Source organism: Zonotrichia albicollis, chromosome 6 (genome assembly GCF_047830755.1).
Source record: "Zonotrichia albicollis isolate bZonAlb1 chromosome 6, bZonAlb1.hap1, whole genome shotgun sequence".
Classification (NCBI taxonomy): domain Eukaryota; kingdom Metazoa; phylum Chordata; class Aves; order Passeriformes; family Passerellidae; genus Zonotrichia; species Zonotrichia albicollis.
The window spans coordinates 60,019,489-60,045,011 of NC_133824.1; the positions used below are offsets into that span (position 1 = coordinate 60,019,489).

Genomic DNA, 25,523 nt, shown 5'->3' on the forward strand with positions numbered 1-25,523 from the left:
AAGAGATTTTGTATCAAGCTTGTCTGAGTTGCATCACATTTCTTGCAGCTCATGTGCTTCACCCAGGCTTAGTTATGCCCTGAGTGGATGTGGCTTCTGCTGGCTTCCACCAGGGAGCCAACACACAGAAACTCATCTCCAGGGGGGCTGATGGCATGGGGAAGGCTGAGTTTTTAGTTCCAAGTATTATTTTAGCTCACAGGGTAATTGCAAGCAGCTGGGGCAGAGCATTCCTGTGCCAGGAGACACAAGGGGGTCACAGATCACCAGCATGAGCAAAGACGTAAACTGTGATTACAGAACCCCAGAATGGTTTGGGTTGGAAGGGAACATAGATATCATCTTGTTTAACCCCCTGCCATGGCAGGGACTCCTTCCATCATCCCAGGCTGCTCCAATCCCTGTCCAGCCTGGCCTTGGGCACTGCCAGGGATCCAGGGGCAGCCACAGCTGCTCTGGGCACCCTGTGCCAGGGCCCCACACACTCACAGGGAAGAATTTCCTAATATCTAAATCTAACCCTGCCCTCTATCAGTTAAAACCTCTTGTCCTATCACTCCATGCCCTTCTTGCAGACCCTCTTTAAATCAGACCCCCTTGAGATCAGTGGCTGTGGTGTCAGACTGTAACTTCAGTGGGTCATGATTAATCACATTAACTTCGAAGTGACACAAATTCTGGGGGAGAAGAATCAATCCCAGCCTTAGAAAAACAGAGGTGTGAGTGTGTAAGTGTCTGTATATACGTACCCTCTTTCTGAAAAGCTGTGAGAGAACCCAGGGCACAATACAAGCGACATAAAGCACTATGGTGTGCTGATTGCACAGACTGAGCCCACAGCAAAAGGCACCCCATTTAGAGATCTGAGAAAGGAAAAATAAAATAAAAATTCACAATTACTATTTACAAGTTTGCAGAAACATCTAGAGATCAAAAAGATTCAGCACAGCATCCTGAGAGGAGAAAGGCAAATACACCAGTGAGCAGTGGGCAGTTGTAACACAGAACTCAGGAGATATTTTTGTTTGTTACAGGGAGATTCCAACTGTTTAAAGAAAACATTCTTTAAGAAGTGTCCAGCTGAACAGCCATGCCCCCATGCATACAGAGATCCTGTGCAGCATCATCACATCATAATGATGGGATGAGTCCAATTCCTGAACCCAGCTGCACAGGGGAGGCTGCCCAATGGTTCACTCAGTGTGATTTTTCAGAAATGTCCTAAAATAAAGCCATTATCTACAGAAATCTATATTTTTTTAACAGAAATTATTTTTTCCTCTTTTTTAGGCACAGAGGGCTAAAGTCAGAGCTGCACAAACTTCCTAAGCCATGGAAATTAAAGGTGATACCCTCATTATTCTAAAGCCTCAAACCTGTTCCAGTGCCCAACCAGCCTCTGGGGAAAGAACCTTTTCCTGACATCCAACCTAAACCTCCCCTGCTTGTTCCAGCCCTTGGTGAGGGTGGTGTGTGAGATGCAAACATTGCCTTGGTGTAGTGCTGGGATCACCCTGTAATTTTCAATTAACTGCTCAGCATTCCATGCTGGACACTGCCCTGCCATGGAAGCACCTTGCCATAAGTTCAGAAAAACCTTTGTGGGTCTCAGAGCTGCCTGGCAGGGCTCAGAACCACCTCAGTCATTTTTTAAGTACATGGATGAGCTCCAATATGATGTCTGTAGGACCATCTGATTTATAAAAAGCACTGCAAGCTTGCTGTTGGCAGCCTGGCTTCTTCCAGGCGTGGGATGCCAGACACTCAAAAAACCATTGGAACAAGCTCCTTAACTGCTTCTGAAAATCTAATTTTGAAAATCCCATTGGAAACCAGGCATGTGAAACATAGGAGAAGGTTGGAAAATGCCCAGCTCCATGTCTGTGGAGTTCAGGTTGTGGGGATCTTGGGACTGCTGCTCATTAGAAAATAATAATAATGATTTTTTAAAAAATCCAATGATAAAACAAGGTCTCTGTAGCCATTGATAAAACATATTATTTGAGAGCTCATGAAGCTGAGTAAACTACCACTGCAGACTCCTGAAATTCTAGCCTAGCCTGACAAAAATCCCTTTATTCACACAATTTACAGGAGTCACAGCAGGCAAGTCTGTCAGAGGAAAAGAGATCAGATGTTCGGGCAAACAAAAAGAAAGAACAAGACTGCTGAGCAAAAATATCATTTGGCTGACTAGTCTGTTTAAAAAGTAGAAAATACAGCATGAAATTTAAAGTCTCTGTATTTAACAATGCCATTATTTTAGGGGCACATTTAATTTCAAAAGAAAAACTGATTGAAAATTTGCTTGTTCCCGTTTTTGAGCTGGAACCTGGTTTTTGATTAGATGGAGGTTTCTATACAATACATCCATTTACCCCCAAGAAAATTACCAATTCTTAAAACAAAACCTTGAACACTCACAGCCCAGTTTGTGTCTTTGATGCAGGATGAACTAAAATGTTTAGATTGAAATTATTTTGGTTTTCCTTGCTTCCATTCTGGGAGTATTAAATAAATCAATCCCAAACCCATCCAACAGGTCCCAACTCAATCCTTAAGCAAAGTAGGCACGGTTTTTTCAATGTTTGTCACTTTTGAACATCCAGGTAGGTCAGGGATGGACCCCACCCAGCAAGGTGCTGAGGTAAGACCTAAAATTTGGCCTATTTACTCAAAACTAAATCAGCAGTAAACGAACAAGAAATTAAACAAACAGGGGCTAGCCAATTACAAAAAAAATAAAGAACCATTCACTTTGCTTGAGATGTTTTACCTTTGATCTCTCTTTTGCAGTGGATGCCTCCTCAAAATGAGCAGTGAGAGCCATCAGCAGCCCCACAAACAGATTGTTTAAGCTGAAAACCTCCGCCGTGATGGACCACTGCCATGTTAGACGCGAAAATGAAAACACCCCCGCAGCAAGGATTCCTCCAGCATATGAGCCAGAAAGCCTGCAAACACAGATAACATGAAATCTTCTTTTCCAACAAAAAAAAGAGCCTACTTTATTGTCCTTCTCTTTTTAATTTTTTTTTTTTTTTTAAAAACAAAACCTACTGCAGCAGCAGCAATGAGTGCCACCCAGCACCCTGCCAAAACATTATATGGTTAAGATCTCCCTAATAATTTCTCTGCTAAGGATTGCCATTGGGAAGAGCAGAGCCTCTTTGCCAGCCACCCAACACCAAAGAATCTGCTTCTTCTCGCCATGCAAACTTCCAGGATTGAATTTGCTTCAGAAATCCTGATGAGGGAAGGCCCAGAGGGTGCAGGGAGTCATGGCTTTAATGGGATACTCTGGAGGAGATGCCAGCAAGGGTGCAGCCTTCAATTCATCCAGGAGCTGAATTAAGAGTGGATTAGAGCTATTCAGGATGGACAGCATTGGCAGGGCTTTCCTGGGGGGGGTTTGGTGTCCTGGGGATTGCAGCACCCACAGTCCCATCAGGGAGAGGTCAGGAGTGTGGGAAATGGGTGCCAGCTCCAGCAAGAGGGAGGGAGAGGGTGAAGCAGCCACTGTTGGGATGGCTGTGAGCCCAAAGCTGGCCATCTCTGGGACTCCCAGATGGGATTATGGCACATTCCCCACAGAGCTGCCTGCCCAGCTCAGCTGGATGCTGCAGCCAGCACAGGCAGCCCACGAGGTGGAATTTAAGAAACCCATTCCACCACAGTGGCTCTTCCCTTCACTGCTCTGGCTCTGCCTGTCTGGAAGCTCTCTCCTTTAGGAAGTCACTCTGAAAAGGAGAAGTGTAGGGCACCACAACATCCTCAAATAGCTATGGCTGTAGTCAAAGCTACACTCCAGAAATTCACCATTCCACTGTAAGACTCAGCTAGTCTCCACCAAAAATTGTGTATTTTTCTGATTCCATCCAGACACATACAGTTCCCTTTAATCCTAACAATTCCAGCAGGTCTAAACCAAAAAAAATTATAAACTACCCAACCTCTTCATCGAGCTACACATGTGATTTCCACATGGGGAAGCTCCTGATAGAGCCCTCTCTACAAGGGCTCCTCTGCTTGGTTTGCCAGAGATCTGAAGGTATCTAGAAAATAGGACTAATGATTTTTATCTCCTTTGTGAAGTATTTTGAGATCTGCACCTGCAGAATGTAGCCTAAGGGTGAGAAGTATGGAGTGAACATTGGGAAAAAAGGAAACAACTCTGAGGTACTCCAGGCCAAGCTCAAGGTGACAGCGAGTTCAACATCAAGACTGTGGGAAGAAGTCTCAAAAAATCAACAGAATTGGAATAAAAATGAAGAAAATACCAGGAAAGGGCAGCAGGACCATGTGTAATGAAAAACCAACAGATCCCCAATACACAAATCCACTTCATGACGTTCCTGTTTTGACTAAACCATTTAAACAGTTCAGACTTTTAGTTATGAAGAAACAACTCCATAAACTCATTTGAAATTCTTGCAGAGAAATAAGGTAAAAAAAAAAGTGAAACAACTTTTCCAAAAACCTTCAGAAAACCAGCACTTTAGGCAAATGTCTCATTCATTCACCAATTCTCCTTGTCTTTCTCAGGAAAGACTCACACATATCATGATGGTTCAAGTGAGATGAAAGAAATCCCATCCTCTTGACAAAAAGTCTCAAACCTGCGAGTTGAGTTTTATGAAGCAAAGCTTAAGCAAAAGCCACTCAACTCAAAGCTTAAAGAGTTATCCCAGCTATGTGGGACACAGGACACCTCTGCTCACCGAGCAGAGCAGGGTCAGGAGCACAAACTAAGCACAGCCCACAGACCTGTCTGTCCACAGAATCACAAAAAATATCATAAAATGGCTTAGGTGGGAAGGGAACTTAAAGATCATCCTGTTCCAACATAAGCCATGGGCAGGGACGCCTTGGCTTAGTGTCCAACCTGACCTTGGACGCTTCCAGGGATCCAGGGGCAGCCACAGCTTCTCTGGGCACCCTGTGCCAGGGCCTCACCACCCTCACAGCCAGGAATTCCTTCCCAATATCCCACCTAACCCTGCCCTCTGGCAGCGGGAAGCCATTCCCCCTTGTCCTATCACTCCAGGCCCTTGTCCAAGTCTCTCCTCATCTCTCTTGGAGCTCTTTCAGGTTTTGGAAGAGTCTCTAAGGTCTCCCTGGAATCTTCTCCAGGCTGAACAACTTTCCCAGGAAGCTCATGGGAAAGCCAGGCTGCTGAGCCCACTCTGTGACAGCCCATTTCATGCTTGGAGCACTGAGCTCCTCCAAGTACCACAGACGTCAAAAAACCAAACAGGAATGTGCTGCACTCTTGAAGAACATCAAGAAAACAGCTTTGGGAAGTGCAAGCTGGAGACCACAGACCTGTCTGTCCACAGAGTCATAAAAACAATCATAAAATGGCTCAGGTTGGAAGGGAACTCAAAGATCATCCTGTTCCAGCTAAGCCATGGGCAGGGACACCTTCCCCTATCCCAGGCTGCTCCAAGCCCCATCGAATCTGGCCTTGGGCACTTCCAGGGATCCAGGGGCCCACTAAGCTCCTCTAAAGTACAACAGATGTCAAAAAACCAAATGGGATCGTGTTGCATTCTTGAAGAACATCAAGAAAACAGCTTTGGGAAGTGCAAGCTGGAGACCAAGAGCTTTCCTGCAGGTTCTGCTATCAGCAATGGAAGTGATGGATTTGTGAGTTTGCAGATTCAGAGGGAAACTCTCAGAAGTGGAAGCAATTAAAGCAGGTATCTCCAGAGAAGGAAGAGCACCTGGCAGAAGAAATGCAACAATCCACCGTGCAAAGCAGCACCAGCAGGACAAGTAGAAATTATTCCTAGGCGATTGTCAGCATGATTTTGGGACAATATTAAATCAATTCTGCCCTGCAGCTGGGGTAATGTGGTTATACATTTTGACAACATGAGGGTCTCCATGCTCCTCTGCCTCTGCAGCCTCTTGCAATTCTCCAGCACAGAGTGACAATGTGCCCACATCTCTCCTGTCTCAGACTCAAGATGACCTCAAATGACACAATGTCCAAGGAGATCACAAAAAACCTCAGGCATGGACAGCTCAGCCACCTACACCCCTCTGGACCAAAGACCAACCTCAAGGTGGAAAAGACACTGATGGGTGTTCAGTGGTGCAAAGCAGAGTGAGATGAAAGAACTCTCCAGAAAAGGCACAAAAATGAGAGCAAAACAGCGATGGGAAAAACTGAAAAAGCAAAGGGATGGGACAGAGCTTTAAAACTGAGGTCAAGAAGCCTAAAGCCAAGAATTATTTTTTTCCCCATCCCTGGGAAGGTTCCATGGCAGGTTGGATGGGGGTTGGAGCAGCCTGGTCTAGTAAAAGGATGGAAAGGGATGAGCTTTAAGATACTTTCCAACTCAAACCATCTTGGGATTCTGTGATTCTCTAAAAAGCATGAAAAAATTGCAAAGGAGCACAGTGCAATCCACAACTGGAGATGTTGGTGACATGTTACACACATAAGCAGGACATTAGGGGGCCAGAAGATAATAGCTGCCTTAATTACAGGCACAGAGAGAATTCTTGTGGTTAAGACAGAGTATTTTGTGGAAGATGGTTAATTCAAGAGCTAAAGGAAACCTCCCATAAGTCCAGCAAGAACTCAGCAACCCAGTGACCAATGTGGAGACAGAGGGAACAACATGAAGAGGTCACTTCTTGTGTGGAAGTTAAGAAGTTTTTCATGGCACATAATCATTTGTCTCACCAAAATAAACACCAGGCCTGGCATTGACAATGCAAGCATTTCCTGCAGTGAAGCCCTGCTGGACAAGAAGGAACCACAGAGCCTTTGGGCTCTGCCACCCTGCCTGGAGCCCCACACTCTGCAATCTGCACTGGCTGCAGGCTTCCCATGTGGGCCATGGTTGGGAGAAAGAAAAAAACATTTGGGTTTTTTCCTGGAAATAAATTCCACATTGTCTTTCCTCTCAACAGCACATCAGGACTGCAGAGCAGAGAGCAGGAGAGAATTATACTCACTCAACTTCTACTTGTGCTTCTGTCTTTAAACACTTGAAACACTGTCTTTATTTTTCAAATAGAGTTGAGGTGCTACAAAACATGGCAAAGACACCCAGCAGCTCAACCCTCAACTGGCCTCATGGAAAAGCAACATCTTAGGAGAGTTTATTCCAATATTTTGGGGAGCAGGGAGGGTAGATGGCTGCTCCCCAAATCCAGCTTGTTTCCCCCCTTTTTGGGACCAGTATGAGAAAGAACAGCACCAGCACCAGAGCCAGCTCATGGAAGAAGAAAATAATTGAAGCCATGGCAAAATTGGAAAAGTCTTCATGACCATCATCCAAAAACTCACTCAGAAGGGACAGAAAGAGTCAGCAAAGGAGAGGTCACACAGTCCTTTCTGAGAAATATTTTCCCATGGCATCCCTAAACATAAAAGGAAAAGACTAAAAAAAAAAATTATGATTATGTTTTCCTTTTCAAGCATGCAAGTGAAAGAATGTACTTGGGCCTCAGCTAAAAGGATGCAGCCAATAGGAATTTGCTTTAATCAGGACTATTTTAGCTACAAGTTTTTATTAAGAGTTTGCAGGAACATTTGGAAAATCTGAAATTAAATATATTAACCTGTTGTTGTTGGTTTTTTTTTAAATCATAGTTTTTAGCTTGTCATTTGTTGGCAATCACTAAAACATTAATTTAAAATTTAGCCATTCCTTTAAGTTTGGTAAAATTTCCCTTTAGCCAAAGTTACAAGTCATATGCCTTTAACAAAAAAACTCCACGAGCATTTTTACTTTTTATTTATAAAACAACAGCAGACGTTCTATATTTAATAATTCCCCAAAATGTATTAAATGATCAGCATAAAGCTACATATGGACGGGAACTGGAATTTAATTAAAATGTTTTTGTTAAATGCAATCTTCAGTGCACTGGATTCATTAAGAAAAGTAAGATAATTGGAATGGTTTATATTTGAAGCTGATGTATTTAACACTGGCAACACCTATCTGTACCTAGTGAAATAAGCTGATTATTTCTGCCTTCTTTTCTCTCCAAAACTTTACAGGAGATCTTAGCCTTGCATCTTTCATTTTTTTTTTTTTAGGCAGTAGAATAAGAAACTCTCTTGATTTTTAAAATCTCCACCAATTAACTAAATAATGGAATTAAAAAAAAAAAATTGTCTGTCCCTGCACCTGCAGATGATGACCCTGATCTTGCTGGCTCCCTGTTCACTTTCATGGACTCCAACTACATCACCAGCAACCTCTGTCTCTTTGCAGTAGCAAAGATACATTCCTTCAATGTATTTTTATTTCAAGGCCGTGCACTAAAGAGTTAACATTTTGAATTTAAGAGGTTTTTCTTGTTAATCAATCAATTAAAAAAAAAACCAACTATTTTTTTGATGAGGCTAAACAGAAAGAGACGCAGAAGACTCAACAACCAAGCTTCCCACTGATAAATTTTAAGTGTGCACGAGCATCGGCGCTGAAATAGAAGAATTATTTAAAAATTAAAATCCAAACAGGAGTTTAGGGCTTAAGTAACAATAATTATCCCCCAAAACCCCAATCCCTCTGGGTTTGCCTGCCTCTCAGCCACAAACACTCCACGACAAAAGGCGGTTTCCCTTGCTCTCAGCGCTGAAGAGCCAGCTCAGGTACTACAGGGAATAGCAAACCAGATTTTATTCTTCCTCAAGGACCTGGAGCTCAATAGCCACTTAAGCCCTGCCCGCAGCAGGAGGAGGAGGAAGGAGAGCAGGGCTTGGCTCATCTCTCCGGGTTGAGTCCCATGGTCACAAGGAGTGAAGGGAAAAGAGACCGAGCAAAGAGGCAGAGCCACCATGAAATAAAACCAAACCAGTCTGGTCACAACCAGCTGCTGTCCTTGGTGTCAAACAGGACTTCAGCATCCCACAGCTTCAGCATTCCCACAGATCCATGATTTCTGGGATAGCAGGCAGCACCCTCACCTCCCACCACAAGCATGGAATGCCTCACACCCAGCCAGGGACCGCCATCACTTCCTGACTCTTCTTTCTTGTAGTTATTTTATTGAAACACCACAGTTTGGACAGGGGATGGTCCAGGGTGGCAGTGAGGATTTTGGCAAAGGGGAGCTGGTCCTTGCACCCTCTCACACGTCCTCCTGAACTGGACAGTTGGGACATCACCTCTGAAGGATATTGTCTCTGCCCATTCCTTTGGAAATGTGGACCTGTGAAGGTCACCAGCACATGCAAGAGGCATCTTGCATCCCATCCCTTGTGTCCTGGGGCCAAGTCACCTTGGATCCTCTTGCTGGGAGGATCAAACTGCTCTGGGATGGCAGCAAGGACCTCCATGGGTCCATTGGACACCAGGGATGGGAAGAGCCCCCTGTGACAACTCGTCAGGGGAGTGAGGAATGAGACATCCCAACCTCACCCCTTGCATGCTCCAGGATGTCCACCACCACTGGAGCAGAGCCTGCCTGCAGCAGTCCCTTGCCAAGGAAGTTTGGTATATTTAAATTCAACACTTCCATGCCAAGCTATTCAAGACCAGCTCAATGAGTGGAACAGCTCATGACAGATCTATAAAATGCACACAGGGCTGCACTGCTTTAAGAAATATCACCCCATACTCACATTTGAGTTGTACAAACTGTGCTTCCAGCCATTACAAATGAGAAATTCTCTCCTGGTGTCTTTGCAAGTGCAAAGGGTGTATTAGTTCAACCCATTATTTGATTCACAATCCTTGGAAAATAGATACACCTTTATCCCAGGCTCCTGTAATAACCAGCGCCTGCTTCCAGCAGCCAAAAAACCCCAACCCGCAGTAGGAGCCGACTTGAGCTATTTAAATGTTTTATAAGTTGGCTTTTTTTTTTTTTTTTTTGGATAATTGCAGAAACTTTTCCTAATCTGACATTTGTTAAAACCCCTTATTAGAAATTATGCAGCCGCAGAAAAAAAAAATAAAAAAGAAAGAAAAAAAAAGGAGGGGGGGTGAAAAGGAAGGAGTTGAGGGGGGGAAAAAAAATAGAATAAAATATAAAATAAAATAAAAATGAGCTGGCTTCACAATTACCAAGTCAGCCCATGCAGCCCTTCGCTATTGTACGAGTGGCATAAACCCCCCGGCGGCCTATCAGCTCCCTGGCAGGCAGGGGGCTGCGCTATTCAAAGCGAGAGATACAAGCTGCAGGGCAAAAACCTGGCAGCTCCCATCTGACCCCCCAATCCCCGGCTGGTGACAGCTCCAAGCTCCATGGCAAATTAGCCCTTCTCACATTACAATTGCAGGAGACAGATTCCATTAGCGGTATCTGAAATTGAGTGGAGAGCTGCTCCGTTATCAGACTTGACTCATAAGCGCCGCTATTAATCAGAGCTATGATAGCATTTATATATTTCAAGCTATCTGCCGCCGCTGTGATATTCTGCTACAAAGGGTTGATGGGACTTAGGGAAGGGAACAATGGAGCTTTCTGGGAAAAGCAGAGTAAATCAAGAAAGTCTGTGACTTCCGCACATTCTGAAGGGATTGCGGTTTACATAAATTTTCTCCCAATTGGAGATTGAGCTCTTCCTCATCTTACACATGGGATTTAGTTGTCACTCAATGGTAACAGCTGTGAAAAGGTGAAGCGGCCCACCGCTCAGAATATTGCCTCCGCTTTTAAAGCAATTAACCCATGAACAGGAGGATACCTGGTGATATCAAAGGGATTAAGCCAGGCAGTGCATTATTAACATTTCCTTGAACTAATTCTAACTCTGACTAGCTGTCAGAAAAGACTCTTCAGTCTTTAAAAAAAAAAAAAAAAGAGTTTTTTTGCCCTGCTTTTTCTTCCCCCCCCCCTCCCCCCCACCCTTTTCAAAATGAAGCAGAGTTACTGCAGCCTCGTGTGCCTACTTTAGAGCCAAATGCAAATGAACAGATTTGGCAGCGTCTTCAAACAGACTGAACTCAGCGCCGGTTTATTCTGGGGACAAGAGGGAAAAAAATAAAAATAGATATGTGATCAATTAGCCAGAGGTCACAGCAGATTTTCTAAAAGCAAATTAGTTCCTAAGTGCATTCCTTTCTTCCCTCCCACCTAAAACTTTGTAACTACTCCTCACTAAGCACAGCTGCTTCCCAAACGCCCAAGACGTTCCTGCTGTGCTACAACAGAGATAATCTACGATAATCTGTAATCTGGAAAAATCCAAACACGCCCTCTAAGGAGATTCCTCCTTCCCCAAAGCCCAATTTCTGCATTTCCCACTCTGGCTGAGCAGGCACTGACTCCTCTCTCATCCCTCCAGCTTCCCCAAGTCATGTCCACAAAAAAAGGGGTCAAACTGTTCTCAGGGATGAATTCTGCTCTGGCAAACCCATGTACCCAGGGACACAGAGCATTTCCTCACTCACCAGGGGCAGAAGACAACTTTTCCCAGCACTGGGCAGTTTTAAGGGAGCATCAGCCATGGGGTCCCTCTGGGATGGCCATGAAGGTCACTGATCCTCCTGGTCCTCCTTAGGGACCTTCCCACAGGAGCTCCAGGACACACACCCTGGGAGCCAGAAAGCTCAGTGCCATCAAGAGGGTCAAGTGGCACTTCCAAAACATCCCTATGATTTCAAAAGGATGGAATCATTTCGATGATTTCATTATCCAACACACCTAGTTCTCCTTTTTGCTGGCAGTGGGAGAAGAGCTGGCTCTGGGTTTTATATACACTCACAGTTTGTTGCCTGGAAGGTTTAGTGGGCAGGGAATACACATACATATAAATATATGTTTGTATAATGTATTAGTACCAAAGTTAATATGATACCCAGAACAGCAAACCAAATGCATGTGAATTGCTTAATTTAATGCAACATCTTCCCCCTTTTGAAAACCCTGCATCCAACTCAGCCAAAATAAAGCTGGCAAAAACTTCCTACAAATACCTGGGCAATGACACCATCTACCCTACTACTGCCTCTGCAATAAAACAGCTTTATGTGCTCAGAAACTCCAAAACAGCCAAACTATGAAAGGTACAGACCAAAAAAAAAAAATGCACTCAGAGCAGGGGAAAGCTTCCTATTTCTCTTTGCAGCAGAGAACGCAAAGAATGCATCCCCTGTGCAGAAAATGACACTTTGGCAATCATATTATAAGAAGATAATTGGTTTACTTTGTAAACTTGCTATGCTTTGCCTCCCACAGTAAAACAAATAAATAGTTGTTTAAAGAAACAATCCTACAGCCGCGCTCGCTGAGTCCTAAAAACATAAAGCATCTCCCCCCTCCTTCAAAGCAAAGATGAATTATTTGCCTCAGTTACAAGCAGTCCGAGAAAACTCTTTGTAAATGGCATTTTACGATAATTACAAGCAATTTATTAAGACTGTGCAGAGGGGGGGTGAAAAAATCCACACTTGAGAAGTAACTCAAAGGAGAAACGGCTCGTTCAGCGATAGTCTGGATTACTGACAAAAAGCCTTTCTGCATCAATGTGCTGCCACATAATTTCACTTTGAGAACAACAATCCAGGCTTAAAAAAAAAAAAAGTAATTAAAGGAGTAATATCATATATTATAACACAATAAAATTAACAAACAGACGCGATGTGGCGGCCGCTTCCTCTTGACCCCAGCGCGGAGCATCCCGCCAGCCATCACCTGGCAAAGGAGAAATCTGCTCAAGGAATAAATTCCACCCTAATCCCACACGTGCCACAACATCCCAAACACCACAGAGGGAAGGAACCACGACTCTTCTCCTTAAGCAATAAAATCATCCCGACCTGCTGAGGAATAAACTCCGGGAAATGACTCAAACAAAAAGAATCAACGGGGAAATTAATTTAAAAGAAAAGAATTTAAAAAGGGAGAAATTTACTGTATGGGGATGCTGGGAGGGAGGGAGGCACAGGGTGTGAGGGTAAACAGCAGCGCTGCCCGGCTGGCGGGGAGAAAAGAAAGGTTTTAGAGGTTAAGTTCAGGTCAGACGACAAATGAAATCGTAACAACCCAACTGACATTGTATAATGTCTTCTTCACTGGATCAATAGGGCAGCGTCAGCCCCATTTCCATAGAGATGGCTTCCTCCCCGCTGGAGGGTGGCTATTGTTTGAGCAGGCAGATTTGCCACTTGAACCGTGTTGCTCCCGAAGGATGTGTACTTCATCAATTATTTGTACTCCTAACATCTACATATTTTCATATTAACATCCACGTCTCACACGGCAGGAGGAGCAGGTGCTGATTCTGCCACTGGTACCTTGTAGGGGTCACCCCGCCAGATAATTTTATTTAAACACAAAAATAAGGGGGGATTTGATAGACCCGTTTAGTCCCTTTGTGAGGACGGACAAGCCCGGTTTAAAACACACCACATCACCCCCAGACAGCAACAGCTTCAAGCAGACAGTGCCAGTGAATACTTTCTAATATTTTTCTTTTAAAAAATAATTTTTAAAATGCAGTAATTTTTCTTTTTTTTTTTTTTTTTTTTTGCCAGATCAGTGTTCCAAAAAATAAACCAGTTTTAAGGTGCTTGAAATGAAAAATGTAACACTGTAATTTGGAAATAAAACTGACCTTACAATTATTAAAAAAAACCCAAAACAATCACTGTTAGGCTGAATAATTGATCCTGTCAGCATCTGCAAAATAATTTCTGTAAGTCTTAATAGTTTTTATCATCTCTCACTTGCACGTTTTCCGTTCCTTCATGCAAATTCTGAATTTGACAGAAGCACCGTCTTCCAAATCCAATTAAACACCAACAAAACACCTAAACCTTCAGAAGTGCTGAAATAATTCCCAAAATAATTCTCAAATTTAGCCTGTCATTTCTCTCCTGTATCCTCATTTCTCAAAGGAAACGATTGCACCATTTCCAGAGCAGAAAGCGGGCACCCAAGGAACTGTCACACACAAACTAAAAACTGGGGAAGATCTTCCAAATAACTGCAATAATGGGAATAACCATCATTAAAAAAGAAATCAGAACTAAATACAGAAAACCTTTAGCAGCTCCTTGCAGGAGTTTTTAACAGAATAGTTGTGCTCTGATGCTGCACTGAGCGCTGAGCTGGAGGGCAGCACCACTTCCAGCTCCCCAAATAGGCTGTGAAATACAGGATATTAAATTAAATAATGTTGACTTAATTACATGTATTACCCACCAGTGAAAGCAATCACTTTAAATGCCTACAGAAATATTTAGGAACTACTCAAGCAATTCCAGTAGGTGTGCTTTGGAGCTGATGCTACGTGCGAGGTGATGTGCAAAAAAGCAACTCCTCTTCAGCAGAGAAATATGGACCCTGTGGAACAAAGTTTAAGCGAGCTCAAGGCTTGCTTAATCTCAGAATCTGCTCCCCACCACCTCCCCATTTATTCCTGCTTTTATTTCTAGGTTGCTGGGAAGGTTTCCCTGAGGGGTGGCTCTGGAAACGGGTGGGAGAAAAGGGCTTTTGTCAAAATAATCCCGGTCGGGAATCGCCCCGTCTCATCCCGGAGCGCCCCGATACCACTCGCAGCCTCAAAACGTGCCCTATTTTCCCTGCAAAAAGAACATCAGAAATTGTTTATACGGGTTGCCATAATCCTCTCAAATATGGGTCAGGCTGAGGTTAAGAGCAGCCAGAACTTGCACATCAAAGACGAGCAGGGTTAACAAAAACCCCACAACCACGTGAGCATCCCGATTGTCCTCCCAAGGTTAGAGGTGCGGAGAGGAGGCTCCGGACATCCCCCCCCACCCCCCGAGCCCGGAGCTGCTCCAGGGAAAAGCAGGGATGCTCTCCCTGCTCCTTGGGTACCACGGGCAGGCAACTGCCCATCCACCTCCGCCGGGAGCTGCAATTAAACCAAGTTCACGGTTTCCCGATAGGTGAAGCTCATCCTGTTAATTTAAACAGACCATCTGCATCTTTCGAGAACGACAAACTTCATTAGTTCTGGTTAGTTAAACCGAGCGGTGATTTGTGATAATGAGCCTGAACAACCTGTCACGGCTGGGCAAGGGAAAGGGCGCACTTTTTATTATTGCTATTATTATTATTTAACAGAAAAGAAAAGGGTGGGGGGGAAAATAAAAAGAGGGGGGAGGCTTTTGTGCGGGAAAGAAGGTCAAATTCAGATTAAGTTGCTGTTAGGTTAATCAGAGGAACTAATTAGGGAAGGGGGGGGAATGCTGGTCCGAAGGCCAGCAGGGAGCAGAGGGAGCCTTCGGGAATGTCCCGAGCCGCCAGGGAAGCACCACAAAGCCAAGGAAAAAGCAACCCCGAGGACTTTACCTGAAAACCGTGCAAAAAAGCAAAGAGGCAGCAGCTGCTCCCACCAAGCCGCAGAGGAGATTGACTCGGAAGGCAGGGGAGCCGCCGGGCAGCTCCGTGGCCACTTTGGCCAGCAGCGTGAACAGGGGGTAGCCAGGAGGGTGGGCGACCTAGGGACAGAGGGACATGGGGTTGGAAATGGGGGAGAGGCTGGGAAGGGGAGCAGGGCAGCCCTGAGCAGCTCCGCTCCCTGAGCCACCCTCAGAGCTCATCCCAACCCTCAGTACCCATCCCAAATCCCCATAACCATCCCAAACCCTGGTACCCATCCCAAACCCTGGTACCCATCCCAACCCCACCAAGGTTTTTTCCTCAGTGGATCTGGCTCCACGCCTCGCCCATAATAATGAGGCGGCGAGGAAAAGGAGGTGCCACGTTTCATTAGCGTGCCTTAAAGGGCTCCTTGTTTGGGTTCACAGTATATTAGGGTCATTCAAAAGGCTGTTGTTTTTTTTTTTCTTTCCCCCTTTTTTTTTGTTTTTTTTTTTTTTTTTTTAAAGCAGCTTCTCAACTATTTTATTGGTTAGCAAGTTGAAAGACCACACTGCTATCGGATTACCACCGCGCTGACAGTCCTAAGGTCTTGCCTAAAGGGATCATGCACCATAATAAAGTTTATTAAATAATAAAACTTATTAAAATTGTTAACCCGATTTATTTTATTCTCCCCAGCTTATACAAAATTTGGGTTGATAATAAGCCAGCTACTGTATATACAGTAAAGCCTTTGCTTTATAATTTAGTTTAATTGGATTTAAAACTTGAAGTAAATTGTCGCGTGCTGTACTTATAAGTTAGTAAAAACTGTGGTTTGAAAATAAATTAATCTACTTTACTCCATGCTTAATTAAACTTCCTTAATTCCTAAAACTGTTAATGAGAGCATTGATTAAACAATAAAACTAATACTTACTCCAAGCTCATATGCGGCTGTGATCAGCTCCCCTGTGAAAAAATAATGTAAAACCAATAATTACTATTAGGAAATGACACTCCTCCAAAGTTTTCAAAATCCAAATGCTTGCATTGGGGTTTTGCATTAATTTGACTGGATAAAACTGTAAATCTGTGGAGATTTAACAGCATGAAATTTTCTAAGAATATTTTCTCCCTCTGATGTCATTGCACAAAATATCTTTTGTATGTTTTTCGTGAGACTTTTATGAACAGATAAGTGAAAATATAGGTAGGATCGGTGAAAGAATGGCCTGAGACACTCAAAATGCAGACATTTGTGTGTGTGTATTTTTAATTTAAAACCATCTGACTCAATAACTTTCAAGCACTACACTTTGCAACGCTTAAGCTGCATTGTCTGTTCAACAACCCAGTTGTTTGTCATTAAAAAAATTATAGAAACCAACACAAAACCAGAGCTTTACAGCTTTTAAAGAGGAAAAACATAATCACTGATTGTGCAAATCTGCATCCATTTATCTGGGAAGGTTGCTCTCCCTTGATGCTAAAGCAATTCTGCTTCACAAGTAATTCTTCTACCTGTCAGTGGATGCTGCACCCAGCTTCCAATAGAAACAACATTAGGATTTTGCATTTTGTTTGTATTTTATGCCAGGACAAATAACTGCCACAAAAAGACCCACGTTAGCAGAATAGTTGGCATTTTTAGAGCATTTGACACTGGAGCATTTTGCAGCAAACTGAACAACATACATCAAATATATTCAATGAGAACAACGCATTCAGGGAGACACAAAACTAAAAATTTACAGCTCGTTTTACTTATTTCCCTCAAATTTCATAATCCAATTTTACTGGTCCTAATAATTTTGCAAGCACCAAGGTCATGGCAGCATTGTTAGATGGGAAAGACACAAATGAAGAGCGCTAGTGGCTTTAAATGCTAAATTAACAGTATTTTAAATTTCTGTACAGTCACATCCTCACCATGCGACGCAAAGGGGGGCAGGGGGGATTGTACAAATGGCACCTTTAAATCCTGACACCAGGATTTAAAGTAAAATGCAGTAAATGCTGCATTTTAAAATGAAGATTCAACCCATTACTGCTGGTGGCAACTTCTGCAGAATTAGAGCTGTTGGCTGGCAATGACTGGAGCCAAACCTGCAATTTACTGCATCAAAACCTCTCAGACATGGAGTTTCCTGCTATTCTTATTTTAGGAAAATTTCATCCTACTGAAAAACAGCCCCCAAGAAGTGGATGCAATGGGAAAACCATCCATCCCAATTCTGAGCCCTTCAGAGTTCAGCAGCTCCAACATTTCCAGGGCTGGGAAGGGATAAATCCTCCTGCACACAGCAAAGGATGGTGACAATAAAGGAAACCCTAAATTTGGCACTGGGGGGGTTCCCCAGTGTGCAGCAGCTGGTGATGCCCATCACCCACCACACCCCAGGCATGCTGCTCCACTAAAATCCTCCTGGGATGCAGCAGTATGTGCATCTAAAAAAGCAAAAATTTAACTTCGTTCACGTTGCTGTGACGTTTATATCAAGGAGAAGAATAACCCCAAAGAAACACAGCCACAAATCAACCAGGAAGCTGCAAAAATAATATAAATAACCCACTGGTGGAAGCCACCACCAAGCTTTGAAATACAACAGCGAAACATTGTAAGAATTAAGAAAAAACAAAAAGAGCTGCAAAAGATCAGCTCACAGGCTGCAGGCTTGTTGAATTTCAGTGGGAAAATCAAAATAAGTACATAACAGGCACTACTTTGGATAAGGTTAATTCTCCACCTCCCACCCACACACCTGAGCATCCCTTACAGCCTCCATGGGCTGGAGGAGTGAGGAGCACTGATATTAAAAACAAAACACAGAGGAAGAACTGCAGCACCCCCAAACTTTTCAGTGTCCTGGGAGACAGAATGACCTCTGGCATCTTCAGGCACCGGCTCAAACTGAAATGTTTATTCCCTCCAACTCCACAGGAACAGGAGCTGGACTTAATGATCATTGTAGGTCCCTTTTAATTCAGAATATTCAGTGATTCCTGATGTAAACAAGTTTCTGACTCCCCCATAAAGGTGTTCAGGCAACAGCCCAATGCTGCCTGAACTCTGATTTATACCCAGCAAGTTTGGGAGCTGATGCTTGAAACATCACAGTGAACATTTGGCTGGTTCCTTTTTTTTTTAACTTTATTTGATTCCTTTTTAAGCTGTTTTAACATCTGTGGATGTTTCTGAATTATAATTCCATCTCCCTCTATTATTCTATCATTCATTTCTTCATTCTAACACTAAGTAACACGAGCAAGCTGCCAGAGAGAGAAATACCAACTGCCTTAGATATTTTTGGATTACTGCAAACTTTGGGAACAATTAAAAAGATACAGATAGTTTAAAAATAAAATAAAATAAAAATAAAATAATGAAAGATAATAAAATAATTTTTAAAATAAAATAAAATAATAAAAAAATAAAATAAAATGATAAAAAATTAAAATAAAATAAAATAAAATAAAATAAAATAAAATAAAATAAAATAAAATAAAATAAAATATATAAAATTAAATTAAAAAATACTAGGCTCCCTGCCTGGAAGCAGATAGAGCAAATCCTTTAGCAGTTCTTCACAAGTAGCCTCAGTGCTTTTGGTGGCACAAGTTTCAGGCACAGGCAAATCAAACACCTCAAGCAGGGCCATGCACAGACATTCTAGCTGAGGAATTCCAGGCTCAATCCATGAGAAACCAGGGGAATAATGCCCAAAAAAGTCCTGACACTGTGATGGGACACAATGCTGGCTGGAACAGGCACAAGGGGACAGCAGGGATGAGCCTGTGTCTGCCCAGCCCCAGTGAACACATGGAAGGCAGGCAGCAAATTTTAAAAAAAACTCAAAAAAATAAAGAAATAAGGAAAGACAAGGAGTGAGGTCACAGGGCTGGTCAGGGGACTCCGTCCTGAGGGATTTCCTTTCCACAATAACCTGGGGAAAGTGGGGTGAACCCATGTGCTGTTTAGCTGCTTGCTCTGTCTACTGGGATAATTCATATCAAACAAAAAACCAAATCCCAGATCCAGCCAGGGCATCACCAGGAGAACCTGCATCCCTCTCTGCAAAGGCTGCTCATGCCTATTTGCATCCCAGAGGGAGAATCCAGGCTCAAACAAAATTAAGAGCCAGGTTCCTCAGGCTTCGTGCAGCATGAACAGTTCAGAGCACAGGATGCTTTCCACAGACCAAAAAAAAGGCAAAAATTATAATAAAAAGCAAAATGGTAACAATTATAAATATATCAATCATCACACATTAATTAATACACCCAGAAGGAGCAAACCCAGCCCTTTTAGAAACTTGGGAGCAGAAGCAAAATGCATCAGGGTGCATATGGCCAGCCTGGCCAGTGCCTCTCTCCACACATCCTGAGCCTGTAAAATACATGAAACCATTAAAATGTCATTTATTTAGAAGGATTTTCATGCACAGATTGGATTTGAAAGCACTGGTGACCAGGAGGCACAGCATTAAACAGAGCCACTGAACTGTTCTGGGATGACACAGAAAGAAAGAATCCTGGGCACTTGTTCCATGAAATAAAAATCATCAACATATTCCCAAGAAAAACCAAGCCCTCCCATCTCCAACCCACACAGGCAAAACCAGAGTATTTTTAAAACAAGAACAGGTTAAATCAGTAAAAGCAGAGCAGGAGCAAACAGGAGAACTCTGTCCCCCTGTGGGATCAGCAGGGCCAAACACCAAAATTCAGACAGGCTGGCACTGCCAGGAAGCTGCACCTGCAGAGAGGCAGCTCCAAAGATTTCCCTGCTGCAAAATCCCGACACAGCACAGCTGGCAGGATGGCACAGCTGTCCCCTAAAGCCACCAGCTGTCCCCTGCCTAAATCCTTCTCTGAAAGGCTCAAATATGGGCAAACCATTATGGGGGGCTCAAGGGCACCAACCCAGGGGAGTCCTTGCTGTGCTGACCCCACTGGGCCATTGCACACCCCAAAGCAGGGAGTCCCTGCTGCACCCACCTGTGGGGAGCTTTAAATGCACCAACCCCAATGGGGTGAGCACCCCAATAGAGGCTGCACTGCACCAGGGGCTACAGGGACCTAATGGGGACCCAAAATATACCAATGGGACCAGCAACCCCATGGGGTGACAGCAATGCACCTGTCCCTATAGGATGAGTATCCTTATGGGGTGACAGCAACCCCTGCAGTGACACTAATGCCCCAGTCCCTATAGGGTATCCTGTAGGATAACAGCAACCATATGGGGGACAACGAATATCAGAAATATTCTATAGGATGAGCATTCCTATGGGATGACAGCCAATCTAACGGGGTGACAGCAATGCTCCAGTCCCTACAGGATAACAGCAACCATATAGGGTGACAATGAAGTACCAGCCCCTATAGGATGAACATTCCTATGGGATGACAGCCAATCTAATGGGGTGACAGCAATGCACCAGCCCCTCTGGGGTGAACAGCCCTACAGGGGTGAGAGCCATGCACCAGTCACGCTATGGGGTGAAGTACCAGCCCCTACAGGATAAACATCCTTATGGGGTGACAGTGAAGTACCAGCCCTTATAGGATGAGCATCCTTATGGGGTGACAGCAACCCCCTGCAGTGACACTAATGCCCCAGCCCCTATAGGATAACAGCAACCATATGGGGTGACAATGAAATACCAGCCCCTATAGGATGAGCATTCCTATGGGATGACAGCCAACCTAATGGGGTGACAGCAATGCACCAGCTCCTCTGGGGTGAACAGCCCCACAGGGGTGAGAGCCAGTCACCCTACAGAGTGACAGCAATGCACCCATCCCTATAGGATGAGCATTTTTATAGGGTGGCAGTGAAGAACCAGCGCCTATAGGATGAGCATCCCTGTGGGATGGCAGCAAGCCGATGGGGTGACACCAAGGCACCAGTCGCTCTGGAGTGAGCAGCTCTCTGTGGTGACAACCCAGTGAGGCGACACCGATCCTCCAGGGGTGACACCAACGCACCGGCTCCTTCGGACAGACCAACCCTACACGGGTGACACTGATGCACGACCTCCCGTGGGGTGACAGCAGCCCGGTGGGGTGACAGGGATGTCCCGGTCCCTGAGGGCTCGGTCCCCGCCACCCACCGGCATGCACCGGCCGCTCCGGGCCGAGGGTCCCCACCCGGTACATTACCCGCATCCCCGCCGGGCAGGGCGGGCGGCAGCGTGGCCGTGTAGAGAGCAGCCACGGCAGCGCCCAGGGCCCCGGCAGCGGCTCCTCCCGCCCCATTCCCGATCCCGATCCCGTTTCCGATCCCGGTGCCGGTGCCGACCCCGGGCCCCGCGCCCATGTGCGCCGCCACCTTCCGGGTTCGGGCGGGCTGTACCATCCACCGCCCCGCGGGGGAGCATCCCTGTCCCACTCGCCTTCTCGCTCTCCCCAAAGCGCCTTCAGGGACTTCTCTCAATACAGATCTCAGATAGAGAACAGAGAAAGCCGAAAACCCAGTGAGGCTATTCAGCGCGGCCTCCCGCTCTCTTCCATCCTCCCCCGCGGAGAAGAGTTGGTACAGCCGAAGAGGGCGTGGCGGAGGGTGAATACGGCCGGGCGAACGGGCGGGACCAAGGCGCTCTGGGGGGGACGGGCCGAAACCACCGCGGAGATGCGGGGGGAGGAGGGGACCGGTGCGCGTCCGCCTTTCCCTTGCTCCTGGGATCGTCCCTTCAGGACGAGGTTTTTTAAGGATCAGTTTTTTAAGGATCAGCTCCTTCTGGCCTCTCTCACACACATCAAAACCCTCCTCGGACAGTGCTGGCTGCACCCCCTCCACCACAGCCCCAGTGTGCCCATACACAAATAATAAAGATTTAACCCCTGGTTGGGGTGGCACAAGATGCTGGGGAAGGGAAAGATTGAAGGTGTCAGCACACAGATTATTAAAAGCGGTGATTCCCGCTGTGGGAAGCAGTTAAGGAAGGCAAATAGCATCCCGAGACCTATCGATGGAGGACTAAAACACATCCGTGGAAATCATTATGGGATTGTACCAAAGAGCGGCGAGGCCGTACCTGCAGAATTGAGACAGATTAAAGAGAGGCTTTTGAATACAAATGAAAAAAGGTATAGGAGAGGGTAACGAGGATAATAAACAGCCTTATGGATTAGATCTAAGTGGAGACGTTAGAAAATTAGGTTTGCATTTATTAAGGATTAAGGGCTGACACAACGGAGGGAGTGTGTGTGGTGTTCTGGGGATGGAGAAGGGTCCTGCTGAAACAGCAGCAAAAAAAAACCTGGAAGGTGAAACCAAGGGAGGCATTCAGGGAATTCTGGGGTCCCCAGCACAGCAGGGACATCAACCTGCTGGAGGGAATCCTGAGGAGGCCACCAAGATGATTTGAGGAATGGAGCCCCTCTACTGTGGGGCAAGGCTGGGAGAGCTGGGGATGTTTAAAGGAGGCTTTGGGGTGTCCTCATTGGGGCCCTCCAGTACCTGAAGGGGCTCCAAGGAGCTAGAGAGGGACTTTTTACAGGAGCATGGAGTGATAGGACAACAGGGAATGGCTTCAAACTAGAAGAGAGTAGGTTTAGATGGGAAATTGGGAAGGAATTCTTCCCTGTGAGGGCAGTGAGGCCCTGGCGCAGGGTGCCCACAGAAGCTGTGGCTACCTCTGGATCCCTGAAAGTATTGATCCCTTGAATGTTCTTCAAGAAGGCAACACATTCTTGAAGAAATGTTCCCATTTAGTTTTTTGACATCTGTTGTACTTTAGAGGTGCTTAGTGCTCCATGCATGAAATGGGCTGTCACAGAGTGGGCTCAGCAGCCTGGCTTTCCCAAGAGATTCCTAGGAAAGTTGTTCAGCCTGGAGAAGATTCCAGGGAGACCGTAGAGACTCTTCCAAAACCTAATAGTTCTCCAAGAGAGATGAGAGATTTGGACAAGGGCCTGGAGTGATAGGACAAGGGGGAATGGCTTCCCACTGCCAGAGGGCAGGGTTAGGTGGGATATTGGAAGGAATTCCTGGCTGTGAGGGTGGTGAGGCCCTGGCACAGGGTGCCCAGAGAAGCTGTGGCTGCCCGTGGATCCTAGAAGGGTTCCAGGCCAGGTTGGAGCAGTCTGGGATAGTTGAAGGTGTCCCTGCTATGGCAGGGGTGGAATGTGATGGGTTTGAGGTCCCTTCCAACCCAAGCCATCAATGATTTTATTAATTTAGACAAGTTCTGTGCACTCAACTGGGCTGTAGAGAAAAGCTGAAGTTTTGACCCACTCAGAAGTCACTGGTGGAGGGTATGAGCACCACCTGGGCCCAGAGGGAATCTCCCAGCTCCGCGGTGACCAAGAGCTTCCAGGACCCAACTCCTTGGCAGGATTCTGCCCTCGTTGGCTGAGCACCATCAGGGAGAGGAAAAAGACACGTTCCAATCCTCCTCCAGCCATTGTCACAATGGAAATGAGCGGGGTCATTGTTCCTGTGCCCGTTGGGGCTCCTAAAATGTAATTTTAGCAGCAAAGTGCGCAGCCTGTGTGTGAAAGCAGGCTGGTGGCGAGGCTCTTTATCCGGAGCGTGGCTTTTTTCTTTGCCGTATTTTTCCTTCTTTGTGTTTCCCTTGGAAAAGGCATCCAAAGACAAATGTGAGCCGTGGCTGATTACAATTATATTGATGGGGGAGGTAGCAATTTACGGGCAAATATCGAAACGTGGAAGAATGGCTGGTAATAATAGGGTGAGGGCAAACTGTTCTTTAATTGTCCTGCAAGTTGTTTCATATCTTTGTCATGCAGAAGCTGGAAGTTTTAGGGTGCCAGTGACAAAGTACTTTGCTGTAATGTGGTAGGGCAGGCTCACAGCAGCCTTTATCTTACTGAATAACTACCACCATTTCAAAGGCTGGGATTACAGGCACACTTTATGTTGAAAAGGGGAATTTACATGTTTCTTCTGTAAGCAGAAATCTATTAATTCGTGAGATTTGCCTCCCCTTTCTTCATCAGCCATGACCCAGGGGTTTGACCAAGACAGGAAGGACATGCAAACCTCCTTTTTGTGTTGTTTTTTAGAGACAGGTAAGATATTTTGGGGCGTTTTCACCCACGCTCTGGAAACTGGGAGTTGTCCAAACCCAAGTTAGATTCACCTCACCACAGAGCTGCCCTCCAGGCTTTCTGAAAGCTTTGAGTATGTGCTCAACAGCAATTAAAAAAAAAAAATTTACTTAGAAAAAAACACCCAAACCACTGGGGCAAGTGGAAAGCCTTTGAAAGACGGCCTCGTGCTACACAGAGTGATTTATTTCTAAAAAATCCTTGGAACTTGTAGCACGAGAGCATACTCTAGTGGCAACCGAGCAAAGAAAGTGCTCTGGTTTGTGCAGTGTCTTGATGATAAGACACCTCCCACCTTTCTTCGAGAGGCTTTTCCTCTCCTATCTCCTCCAGCTCCACGCTCAGTGCTCAACCCGACAGGAAATACCCAAGGCAGGCAGAGAAAATAAACAGGAACTGCTAGAAGTAATTTTAAAAACACAGCTTGGGAATGTATCTCCCAAAAATTACTGTGTACTTAGAGAGTTGTCTTTTTAACCAGGCTCTGTTGCAGATTTTCTCCTGAGAGACACAGTTTAGAGGAGGCAGCAGATAGGAAAAGGGAGAATAATACTTAAAGCAAATTCTATTCACCCATGGCAGTGTCATTACAAACTTGAATGAGCACAGTTATTGCAAATAAATAAAAACAATAGACCAGAACCAGTTTTACATAAGAAAATACTGAAATACTGTTCAATTAGTCCTAAGCTTTAGTTAAACCTTTTCTTTTGCCCATCAGGTGATAAGGTTAATACAGAAAGCACTCAACTGCTGTACTCATGTAACAACAGTCAGCACCCATTTAATGAACTTACACGTACACACATTTAGCAAAGCCTCAATATTGTCAGCACTGGGCTGGCACGGAATTTTAATGGCAAAGTAGCCAGCTCAGGCTTCATTCTGAACAATATCCCCATGCAAGGAGAGCAGGTCCTCGTGGGGACCACCAACAATACAAAGAAGCACAGCTCCTATATTTAAACAACAATTTTGGCAGAATTTCCACTGGCGATGTATGGCCGCCTGCAAAGCATGAGAAAGGAGGTTATGCTGCTTTTATTTGTTCTTAAGTTGATGAATAAGCTGCTTTTTATGACTTGTTTGTTGAGGGGGGAAAGACCAGGCTCCCAAATCCCAGTTACAGCAACGTGGCTGCAGTGGATGTTGTGCAGAAGGAGTTTCCAAGGGGAATAAAGTGGAATAAA

The 25,523-nt window shown here is 45.0% G+C and overlaps 1 protein-coding gene across 1 annotated transcript in view; it reads right to left on the minus strand.

The window, feature by feature from the left end:
• Positions 1-21,771, minus strand: part of TMEM260 (transmembrane protein 260) — a 33,808-nt gene extending 12,037 nt beyond the window's left edge. The window contains exons 1-5 of the mRNA XM_074544006.1: positions 21,421-21,771; positions 16,193-16,224; positions 15,241-15,389; positions 2,777-2,954; positions 750-863 (exon numbers count right to left, since the gene is read on the minus strand). Of these exons, the coding sequence (XP_074400107.1) occupies positions 750-863; positions 2,777-2,954; positions 15,241-15,389; positions 16,193-16,224; positions 21,421-21,616 (669 nt within the window). The 5' untranslated portion in view covers positions 21,617-21,771. The remainder of the gene's footprint in view (positions 1-749; positions 864-2,776; positions 2,955-15,240; positions 15,390-16,192; positions 16,225-21,420) is intronic.
• Between the last annotated feature and the right edge of the window lie 3,752 nt (positions 21,772-25,523).